The sequence below is a fragment of the Crocuta crocuta genome, unplaced genomic scaffold (assembly GCF_008692635.1).
Source record: "Crocuta crocuta isolate KB4526 unplaced genomic scaffold, BGI_CrCroc_1.0 scaffold50, whole genome shotgun sequence".
Classification (NCBI taxonomy): domain Eukaryota; kingdom Metazoa; phylum Chordata; class Mammalia; order Carnivora; family Hyaenidae; genus Crocuta; species Crocuta crocuta.
This window is the reverse complement of record NW_027527428.1, coordinates 6,358,667-6,370,038: the sequence shown is the minus strand read 5'-3', so window position 1 is coordinate 6,370,038 and position 11,372 is coordinate 6,358,667. Positions and strand designations below refer to the sequence as shown.

General features: G+C 55.9%; 1 protein-coding gene across 1 annotated transcript in view; it reads right to left on the bottom strand.

The window, feature by feature from the left end:
• Positions 1-5,010: 5,010 nt before the first annotated feature.
• The window catches only part of RNF213 (ring finger protein 213), a 103,082-nt gene continuing 96,720 nt past the window's right edge, over positions 5,011-11,372 (bottom strand). Inside the window, exons 62-69 of the mRNA XM_077755267.1 lie at positions 11,046-11,129; positions 10,578-10,755; positions 10,338-10,542; positions 9,260-9,337; positions 8,529-8,723; positions 8,127-8,216; positions 7,853-8,031; positions 5,011-5,188 (exon numbers count right to left, since the gene is read on the bottom strand). Of these exons, the coding sequence (XP_077611393.1) occupies positions 5,035-5,188; positions 7,853-8,031; positions 8,127-8,216; positions 8,529-8,723; positions 9,260-9,337; positions 10,338-10,542; positions 10,578-10,755; positions 11,046-11,129 (1,163 nt within the window). The 3' untranslated portion in view covers positions 5,011-5,034. The remainder of the gene's footprint in view (positions 5,189-7,852; positions 8,032-8,126; positions 8,217-8,528; positions 8,724-9,259; positions 9,338-10,337; positions 10,543-10,577; positions 10,756-11,045; positions 11,130-11,372) is intronic.

Sequence of the window (11,372 nt, the reverse complement as noted above, 5' to 3'; positions counted from 1 at the left end):
CGGGTCTGAGCGGTCCCGCCCGCGCGCGGGCACCTTCACCCGGGACGGGGATGAAGGCTCGAGCGGCATCCGGAGCAGCTTCGAGACGGCGCGGGCTGCGNCGTCCCCGTGCCAGCGTCCCGCGCGAGGTGTGCAGTGCAGGGTGGGCGAGGCAGGGTGACCTTCCACGTCGGGCTCTCAGCACGGTCGGTCCGCTTGGGCACCGGAAGTGCCGAGGCCCCGGATGCCCATCACCGAGCACCTGCCCCCTCCGCGGCACGTGGTCATAGGTCCAGTGAAGCTTGGAGAGCACGACGCCGGCCTCAGGGGACCTCGCTCGCAAATTCGGGTGGAGACCAAACGCGGACCACCTCTGGCCCCCGACTCTCACCCCCGGCGCCTGAATTTAACGAGCGTTTATTCCACGCGCTCTTGGAGCCCGGCCTCGTGCGGGATGCGTGAGAATGGCAGGGATGCCTACTTACGCTGGCCATGGGGGAGTTAAGAGGAGCCCAGGGCGGTGAGTGGGAGACAGCATTCCACAAGGGGCACAACACATGTAAGGGTCCTGGGGTTGTAAAGAGGCTGGTGTAGTTGAGGCACTGAAGGCAGCCAGTGAGGCTGATGGGTAGCTTTTGACTCGTGGTTTATAATTCTCCCCAGGGAATTTGGAGAAATATGTGGATATGAACTGTAGTCTGAATATAGATTTCAAAAGGAAATAGGGAAGTTTGAGGTTCAGGGCAAGCTTCATGTAGCATTTGACAACCTACAGGTGTGGTGCTTTAAAAAAGGTATCTTCTGATGGGATGGGGGCCCCAAATGTGGGACAATGATTGGTGGGAGTGGGTGGCACAGGACACGAAATAATTCACTCGAGGCAGAACAAAGGAGATGGACTTTTACTGAATGCAGCACAGGGGGTGGCGGACCAGAGGGGAGGTTGTCTGCTGCGAGGCAGTGGGAGGGGCTGCTTTTATAAAGAGAGAAGGCAAGGAAGGGGCTTGCGCAAGGCCACCGAGCTGGCAAATGGGAGAGCCGACTTACCCTGGGGGCCGTCTGGGCTGTACTGTGTCAGCCTTATCGTGGTGCAGGGCGGTGAGGATGAGGCCCGTGGCTTGGGTAACTGGGGGCCACTCGTGGGCCTGTGGGCCGGGGCCAGAGTTGCTCTGGGCTGAGGCTCGGCCACACTTGGAGGCGCAGGCAGTGGCAAGGAGGGGACGCTGGGGCCTGGGGCACCCTCATAATCAGGATGGGTGTGGAGGAGGGGGCGAGCTTGAAGACAGGCCAGTATAGGATGTGCAAGGTCCTGGGGCAGCCTGCACGGGCTCCAGCTAGGGCCCTTCCTCCATTTCTCTGCTCTTGGCTAGGGGGCTCCCCTAGATCCTCCCTCCTCAGAAGGAAGCAGGGCCCTGCTGTCCCCAGTACCCTGATGAGGTGCGATGTGCTCAGCATCTGCCCTTGGCTGGTGCTGGCTTTCCCGTTGGAAATGGGAGCCGTAAAAGCTTGTACATAAGCTTAATTAGTGACTAAGAAGGGACTGGAAGAAGGCGGGAAGCAATGCAGATGCTGGCCATGGCTTGGATGGATTGTCACTCAGCTCAGGGCCCCAGGTTTTCTCCTTCGGCCCCATCCGGGAGCTCTCCAGGCCCTGCCGAGATACCAGCTTCTCACTGAGTGTGTCACCATTAAGGCAGAGATGTGCCAGGGCCCGAATGCATGCACAGACTTGGGCAGCTTTACCAACCCCAGCAGTGCCTCTGTCCTGGCGTCGTTTTCATGGCGAATGCTCATCACTGGAAGTTCGTGTCTGGGTTAGCGTCGCCTGGATCTGGCAACCACCAACAGAGCTTACGGCTGCCTCTGTTAGCAGCTGGTGAAGTCCCGCAGCCTGTGACAAGGGGTAAATAATTTACACACACAGTAAGGTCTTAAAGAGGAGATGGTGGGGTGCCTGGGTGGCTCACTGGTTGAGCATCTGACTTCAGAACAANCATGCACAGACTTGGGCAGCTTTACCAACCCCAGCAGTGCCTCTGTCCTGGCGTCGTTTTCATGGCGAATGCTCATCACTGGAAGTTCGTGTCTGGGTTAGCGTCGCCTGGATCTGGGAACCACCAACAGAGCTTACGGCTGCCTCTGTTAGCAGCTGGTGAAGTCCCGCAGCCTGTGACAAGGGGTAAATAATTTACACACACAGTAAGGTCTTAAAGAGGAGATGGTGGGGCGCCTGGGTGGCTCATTGGTTGAGCATCTGACTTCAGATCAAGTTATGATCTCACGGTTTGTGGGTTCAAGCCCCGTGTCAGGCTCTGTGCTGACAGCTCAGAGCCTGAAGCCTGCTTTGGATACTGTGTCTCCCTCTCTCTCTGCCCCTCCCCTGCACGCGCTCTGTCTCTCTCTCTCAAAAATAAATAAAACCTCAAAAAAACTTTATGAAAACAAAGAGGAGACAGTGATCGGTTGTGAAGACTTTCAGGCAAGTCACCACCAACTAAGGCCGTTTCTGCCTGGGCGGGAAGCAGAAAGAGCTGCATTTGGGAAATGTGCAGAGCAACGGATGTGAATGGAGATGGGAGCGCAGAGGAGGAGGCCGGGGTCGGGGAGGAAGAGGAGGCAGAGGATCAGCGAGGGGGCGTGGAACAGAAGCTGCGGGAAGAGGAGTCTGATGGCAGGGGCGAGCCCTCCCCTGGGAGCCCCCTGATTCTCTGCTGGAGAAGCCCCTCTATTTGGAGGAGAAAATGCAGTTTCCCCCTTAATGGGATTTCCCTGCTTAATGTTCAGTGGGCCACCGGATGCTCACGGTGTATCCTGGGTTACCCCGTCTTTCCTCCCGCAGAGGAACGGTCTTCCCGTCTCACAACCCCGCCCTGTGGACAGAGGTGGCTCTCACCAGGGGCGAGCCGGAGCCCTGCTGTCTTCCAGCGAAGGCATTTCGGGTGGGGAACGGGGGTTTGCCCTCTGAGGCCGAGGCAGAAGCTTTTGGCTTGGAGCCCAGAGGTCGGCGAGGGGAGGGAAAGGGTGGCCAGTCGTGGCTCCCCTGCTCTGCTATCATTTTGTCCTAAGGAAACGTTTACCTCTCATGTACACCAGGGTGTATGCTTTCTGTCCAGAACCTTCCACTACATAGATGCGACTACATTTCCACACAAAAAACCCACCCAAACCATTCCCCACAGCTGGGTTGATGTGTCGAAGCTCTGCCCTCAAAGAGAAGGATTCTTTAGCAGCAAAACTCAAGTTTATTAAAACAGGTATGACAAGTATCACAAAATTGACATTTGCTTGTGCTCGGCCAGTGTATTTCCGTATAAACACAATAATGCTACATATGACTTTTAAGGCTTTGAAAGTACAGCATACAAAACAAAATATCTTAGTTAAAAAACCCTTCATTAAAAGCGGGGGGGGGATTCCCAGCCCCAAAAAAGGTTTCACAGCAAGAGACCCCCGACTCCCGCTGCTAAGGTGTGGCACAGGGAGGGACCAGAGCAGCACCTGGACGCCACACCGGCTCCGTCCTGGATTGGAGGTATAAGAGCAATTCCAAGTGCAAGTTGGGGAGCTGAGCAGGCACCCTCCCTGCTGCCCCTCAATCCACTGGGGGGGTGGGGGGTTACCTTTGCATAGACTAGAACAATACAATCATGGGTTGCTAAGTGCAAGCGGGTGTTGTATCAGATTAATTATGAGGGGGCCTGGGCCACTGTGCTCCCCTTCACCACGCACCGGAGAGCACGGAGGGCAGTTCCCTGTCCAGTTCCCTCCGCTGTGGGTGCCCGGTGCCAGGGTGGCATCTTCTGTTTCCGCAGCTCTGGCTCCGCTGGCCCAGTCTCAAGGTGCCCACGTCGTGAACACACTCGGCATGTACGTTAAAGACCTTTGCCTCTGACTTGTAAACAGCAGTCCCCTCTGACTTGTAAACAGTAGTCATCTCAGTGCCGATGGGTGCCGAGCCACCTGGGAGCAAGTGGCGCCAGTCCAGAGGCCGCAAGTATCCAAGGAGATTGTGCAAAAGAGATCCCCAACTCACAGATCGGAACATGGCAGATCAGAGCTGGTGGACTATCTTTTTTTCTTTTGCAGAAACTTAGCTGGTTCTATAGTCTCTGAGTCTGTGTCTGTTTTTGTTTTTGTTTTCCCTCTGAGTCTGTTTCTTATGTCTTGGCTGAGACTGAGGGGAAGGAGCAGACAGATTCAGAGGAAGGACACGTTGTACAGCAACAGTCCCGGACAGTCCCCAGGTCCCCACAGAAATGCCAGAGCCATGCCTTTGATTCAAGTCTGCGCTGATCAGCTTTCATTTGGAATTTAAAACCTCTAGAACTTCTCGTTCTAGAGAAATCTGGCCATCACTCCAGTCTCTTCATTGTGTAAAAGAGGAAAGAAGGCCCTAAAAGTGCCCCCCGACCTAGCCCCGCACTCTCCACAACGAAAGCTTTTCAGCTCTGACTTGAAACTCAGCAGTGAGTCCATGGGGCCCGGCGAGGTCTCTGAGGTTTGGCCTCAAGGCACTGAATGCCCTGACTCGTATTTGGGAAGGCACAAAAAGGGGTCTGGCGCTTTCTCACACCTTCCTAGAAACCTACAAGTATTTGCACGATTAGCAAGAATCGGAGGGAATGGAAGAAAGGATCAAGCCGGCTTCTCCTCTGTGAGTGCAGAACAATTTAGAAAATAAGAGCCAAAGTCAGTAGCCCCGTCTCCCCGATTCTCATCCTGCAGTGAGACGGGCCGGGGTGGGCGTGTGCCGGGCTCCAGCTGGCGCGCCAAAGGCACAGGCCGCTCCCGCTCCAGGAAACTGAGAAGCACTTGCCTGGCGCCCCGGGCAATGGACAGGCGGCTCGGTCCAGCTTCCCAGGGTCTCCAGTTCTGACCGCCCCCCGGACAGTAGCCGTAATCCGACGGGAAGGAGGTGGAATGCGCGTGTGTTCCTGACACGGCGTGGCGCTCGCAGCTGTCCGCGGCACGGCACACGGGGACCCTGGGTTCGGTGCTGCACCAGCAGCCGCCCTCTAAGTCCTGCCCCANGGCCCCCGTGGCGAGCAGAGGGCTCTACCGCACCTGCCGACCCCGCTTCAGCTCAGCGGCCATTCTCCACACGGGGACACAGCTGCTCAGCAGGATCTCCTCTGGGAACCGAAACTCCAGCTCAGGAGGAATTTCACCCTCTTTAGTTTCCATGTAACTTACCAGAGTGTCTCTCAGGCTGAAAAACCAAGGGACGAGAGACAGAAGGTTAAGCACGCGCCCGTGTGACGCAAGGCGCCGTCAGGCCGTCGCTGCGTCCAAGGCGGTAGAACTAAAGCGCTGGTTGAGACCAGAAATACTGTCCGCAAGTCCACCAGTACTGAGTTACAGAACGGGGACCAGAAGCCGGGGTTCAGGGGCTCCGGAACATGCCTGCCGCTTCCTACGCTGAAGTATTCAAACCCCACACAACAGAGCTGACCTTGATAATGGCCGGGTCATGTCCCGTTAAGCACTCTGGTAATGCAGTCTGCTCCGTAAGCACAAAGGCTCACCGTTCAAAAAAAGTTATATTCCATTTCGTGTTTTATATTAACAAAGATGGCAAATTCCCTAGAGAAAGGATCTTTTGTTCTCTGTACTAAAAGTCCCAGATAGCAAAGGCTGGTTGAATATGTTCAAAGAATATAACCGCACCCGGGTATGTGCTAGACAGCAGAATGGAGGAAACAGCATCGATAAAGGGTGCTGGTGAGAACCGGGAACGGACTGCTTATTTAGGAAAATAGGACCGACAAATCCCTACCTCACGTCACACATAAAAAATAAACTGGTTAACAAAGCAGATGCACAACCTAAAACTATAAAAACACAAGAAGAGAGTGTGGCAGACAGCTTTGTAGCGTCGGGATAAGGAGGGCCCTGGTAGGTTTTTCTAGTCCTTACAGAAAAATTCTGTCAGATTTGGCTTCCCGAAATTGAAGACTGAAGCAGAGGTTTTGTAACAGAATAAAAGATAAATCTTAAGTATATATTTTTAAATTTAATGTTTATTTTTGAGAGAGACGGGAGAGAGAGTGAGTGTGTGTGTGTGTGTGTGTGAACAGGGGAGGGGCAGAGAGAGAGGGAGACACAGAATCTGAAACAGGTTCCAGGCTCCGAGCTGTCAGCACAGAGCCCGACTAAGGGCTCAAACTCATGGGCTGTGAGATCATGACCTGAGCTGAAGTCGGACGCTCAACTGACTGAGCCCCCTAGGCGCCCCAATCTTAAATCTTTTAAGATTATGAAAAAGATAAATAGCCCAAAAGAAACCTAAAAGATATCAAGAGATAACCCAGAGGAAGACATAATGATAGCAGATGAGCAGGAAATCTGCAGCTTCCCTATAAAATAGGAAAATAAAGTGAAAACGAGATACCTGTTTTTGGCTATTAGATTGGCAAAAAATGCAAAAGAGGGGTAATATCCGGTGTTGGGTATTGTCATCAACTATACATTGGTGTGGCTTTTTCTATCAAATTTAAAATGCGTATTTCTCTCTCCCTCTCTCTTTGGTGTTGAGTTGTATAGGTTCTTTATATATTTTAGGTACTAATCCTTTCTAAGATTATGTCCCTTGCAAACATCTCCCATTTGGTAGGTTGCTTTTTGGTTTTGTTGAGGATTTCCTTCACCTTGCAAAAGCTTTTTATTTTGGTGTGGTTCAAATAGCTTATTCTTGGTTTTGTTCCCTTTGCCTGAGCAGACATTTCTAGAAAAATATTTCTACAGCTGATGTTGAAAAATTACTGCATGTGTTTTCTCCTAGGAATTATATGGTTTTGGGAGAAAAGGGAACTGAAGGCTCCTCAAAAAAAATTAAAAACAGAACTACCCTACAATCCAGCAATTACACTGTAGATATTTATCCAAAGGATACAAAAATAAAGATTTAAATGGGTACATGAACCCCAATGTTTATAGCAGTGTTATCAGCAACAACCAAACTATGGAAAGAGCCCAAATGTCCATTGACTGCGAATGGATAAAGAAGATGTGTACACACACACACACACACACACAGGAATATTACTCAGCCATAAAAAAGGAGATCTTGCCATTTGCAGTGACATAGATGGAGCTAAAGAGTATAATCCTAAGGGAAAGAAGTCAAAGAAAGAAAATACCATGATTTCAAATGTGGAATTTAAGAAACAACAAACGAGCAAGGGTAAGAAAAGACAGGCAAGAAACAGAACCTTAATTATAGAGAACTGATCGCTACCAGGGGGAAAGCGGGTGGGGGGATGGGTGAAATAGGTGAAGGGGATTAAGAGCCCACTTACCATGATGAGCACTGAGAAATGTATAAAATTGTTAAATGACTATACTGTAAACCAGAAACTAATAACACTGCATATTAATTATACTTCAATAAAAAAGAAACAATTTAAAGGTAAAATGTACATCTCTGACATAAGTACACTTGTTACATTGAGAATATATGACTTTGGTATTATTTTTAAAAGCCCAACAGGAGCGCCTGGGTGGCTCAGTCGGTTACGCAGCTGACTTTGGTGCAGGTTGTGATCTCAGGGTTCACAGGTTCCAGACCCATGCTGGGCTCTCTGCTGTCAGTGCAGAGCCCGCTTTGGATCCTCTGTCCCTCTCTCTCCCTTCCTCTCCCCTGCTCTCTCTCTTTCTCTCTCAGAGATAATTAAACATTTTTTTAAAAAAGGAAGTAAGAACCCAGCAGAGATCAAACCCAAAAGGCCAGCCTGCGGGGGTCCTGGGAAGGGTAGAACGGCAGAGCCCGGGCTTCCGAGGTCAGACGGGACCTCCTTCCGTGTCTGCGGAAGGTCATGGGAGGGGCCGCGGGGCGCCCCGGGTGTGCTGGGCCCACACGCGAGCGAAGCCGTACCTCCAGTCGGGGTTGAAGTTGCTCTCCGCCTGGGGGCTCTTCAGTTTCAGGATGATCATTTCATGAAGCTCCAGGAGGAAGGAGTGGAGGTCAGCCTCGTTCAGGAAAGTGCGAAGGCACTTCGCGTTGTCAGGGCTGAGACCAACTTTGTACCTGGCACTGACCTCCCTGAAGGGCTCCTGGAACAGAGGAGACGGGAGGCAGCGGGAGGCTGGGAAGGCAGCGGGCAGCCCCCAGGGCGGCCCCCAGCCCAGTGGGGCGGGGCTGCACCCACCTTGTGCAGTCGGAGCAGCTGTTCTGACCGGTGGGCCGACAGCAGCTGCCACAGGGCGATCGTGTGCTTCAACTGGCATCTGTGTAAGGCCTGAAAGATGGACAGGCTCCTGAGGAGGGGGCAGGCTGGGCGGGGCTGCACCTCTGCCCAGTTCCTCTGTTCCCCAAGGGCACACCAGCCGCTGGCATCACCTCCAGGGCGCCAACCCCCGCCACATCTCAGAGCCCCCTTCGCATTGCGAGAGGGTGGCTGGCGCGCTGGGCCCGGCCGTGACGTGTCGCTCTCGCCTCCTGCCCTCGCCAGGGGTCGCCCCGGTGGGGACTCCCTGCTGACGCTAATCCTGGCAGGCAGTGGGGAGGGCAGAGTGGGTGAGCCCGCAGGAGAGCTCGGACCAAGACCCACCTTCAGAACCAGCGCTGTCTGGTCGCCCATGCGCAGCATGTCCTGGACGTACACGTTCAAGGGCATGTTGGGGTTGCCGCCAGCCGTGCTCAGGAACCCCAACGTGATCTCTATGAGCGACAGGGCCTCACACGCATCGCTGTAGGACTGCAGCTGTCCGCAGATGGCACCGATGGCTGCGTTGGCGAGGGGTTTCTAGGAAATCAAAGGCAGGACAGGGGTCTGTGGCTGGGGGGCCTTCTTGTGCCTCACAGCACAAGCGCAAGAGCGCTTACTTCACTGCCAAGGCCATGGGGCGGGACGGCCTCTCTAACAATGACACTTAACGCTTAGTGATGCCTAAGCGGTAGCAGTGGCCCAGGCACTTTACAGAAATCCATGGGACGTCACCGAGTCCTCAAAGCAACTGGGAGAGGCTAGTCATACGGCCACACCCACGCCCACGCACGCAAGTCCGAAGAGCGGGAATAAGTAAGTTTCCCGGACCTTCTGCAACAGCACACATCGTCCTGACATCATGACTAAGAAACTAACACCCCCAGGTTTGAACAAGAGAACCGTTGCTGCTCTGCTGTCCTGTGGGCCTTCTGGGAAGAGCAGTGGCTCAGGGGACTCGGGGAGGCCACGGAAACCTGGCGCCACTCCCAGCAAGGCTGAGTGGTCCTCCCGGGAGGAAGGCACCGCCATCGTGAAAGTGCCGTGCGAGGGGGGAGAAGGTGTGTCGTCATCACCTGTGGCATTTTGTTCTTGATGTCCGCAAACAGGTGCTCGTAGTTCCAGTCGCGCCTGTACACCAGGGTGGGGAGTCCCTGCATTGACAAGGAAAACAGCCTTTGGAGACGGAGGCCACTGAGCAGGTTTCCGTCTGACGACGACTCTATTCCCGAGCGGTGGCCTGATGGCAGGACTGTGCGACTCAGCGCGTCACCGGGCACGTGTGCAGCTGCGGGTCTGGCCCACGGTCTACAGAAACCCTAACGCAGCAAGGGAGCCGGCCTCGCCTCGCCGGCCAAGCAGAGGGCGTCGCGCCGAAGGCTGTAGGCTTGCCGGCCGCTGGGGGAGCAGGTACGGGGGGACCTCCCTCCTGTGCTCACCCAGCCACGACGGGGCAGGGACGCAGACAAGGCGGCCACTCCGCCACACGACGGGATAGCGGAGCGAGTTAAAACAGCCCCGGGTGCCAACAGGCCAGGGCTTAGCTGCGGGCAGTGAGGAGCACCCCCCCAACTACAGTGTCCCCGACTGGACCTGGAGGGACAAGAACAGCGCAGGCGAAAGGGCAGAGACGTGGAGGTGCAGTGTGTTCAGGGAGAGCCGGCATCTCGAGTGCAAGGTCCCAGGACCCACCCGGCTGGAGATGGGCTGTGACCCCGCTGGGGTCGGGGCCGTCCCCGGGAAGCAGCGGGGGCCAGACCTGGCTGGGGAACGTGGCCCGAAGACACAGGAGGCAGGGAGCAGGGGCCCGTGGCAGTTACACGGGCACCGTGCTATCGGGGGACAGGCTGGGTGTGGAGGGTGGAGGAGGGTGGCCGCCGGGGGCTGTCGGGGGCCGAGGCAAGGCCATTAACGACACAGAGAAAGCCAAGGGGCTCATGGGGACCTGAAGACGCCCGGGGGCCGGAGGCGCGGCGGTGGCTCAGGAGAGCCCTCGGGCCCGAGGTACCGACAGGACCCAGGTCCCGGCCTCTGCGGGGACCACGTGGCTGGACGGTCACCCCCGCGCCTGTCTCGCTCGCAAACAGCTGGGACCCAAGGCCAAGTTTCACAAAGCAGATGTGCGGACCGACAAACCCCCGGGGGCAGCCGCACCTTGAGGGTGACTCTGGGTTTGCCCTGGAGGAAGCGGCCGGCGACCTGGCGCTGGATCTTCTCCAGGTCGAACTCCTGCAGCGTCTCCCGGCCCTGCTCCACCCTGTACTGGCAGTTGGAGAGGATCAGGGGCACCAGGTCCCGCTCCACCTCGTAGCTGATGACGTGCAGGTCCGTGACCTCGGAGGCATCGACCGTGTAGCTGAGGGACACAGACGCGGCGCTCAGGGAGCCGCCANCTTGTTTTCGCCGGAGAACTCTTCCAGCGCGTAGACCATCTCGTTGTGCAGCCTGATCAAGAAGCTGACTAAGGCGGTGGCACAAAGGCCCCGGCCCCGGCGACGCGGCAGAACGACCTCGAAGTCCGTGTCCTCGTCCAAGTCGGCGCTGCAGTATTCATCGGGCAGCTTGATCTCACCTTGCGAGGACAGGACGCTTTCAGCAGAGAGGCCGCCCCGCCCCCCATCCAGGCCGCTGCCCAGGGTGGCAGGTGCTGCCCGTGCAGACAGTTGGGGCCAGGACGCTGCGCAGGCTCTGCCTCCCCCTCCCGCGCCTGCTGGTTTCAAACAACCTGGGCTCCTTCCCCGAGGCCACATCGACAGACCCCAGATTATTTTCTCCTGGTCTGTTACTTCACTTGCTCCCCACACCCCCGCCCAGACTCTCGGGGACCGGGGTCAGGCGGACGGCGGGGAGCGTGGCACCTACCCCTGGTCTGCAGCGACGCCCTCAGCTTGTTCCACGTCGACAGAAAGACACGGATTCTTTTTCGGAGTAGCTGCTTCAACCCATCTGTCCGACAAAACACTTTTCTAAGGGCCCCGTGAAAACGCTACCCAGTCGGGTCCGACCAGGGTCATCACAGGCTCCTCGGGAAGGGCCCGGCTTCGCGCCCCCGGGCTTGCCAGCGGCCGCGAGCGCCGACGCCGGGTTTCAGCCACAGCAGAGCCTCTTTTGAGCTTTTGGGATTCGCGGCACCCGTCGCTTCGCGCTGAAGGCTGAGGGGACAGAGGCCCCGAGCCCCGGGCGGCTGCG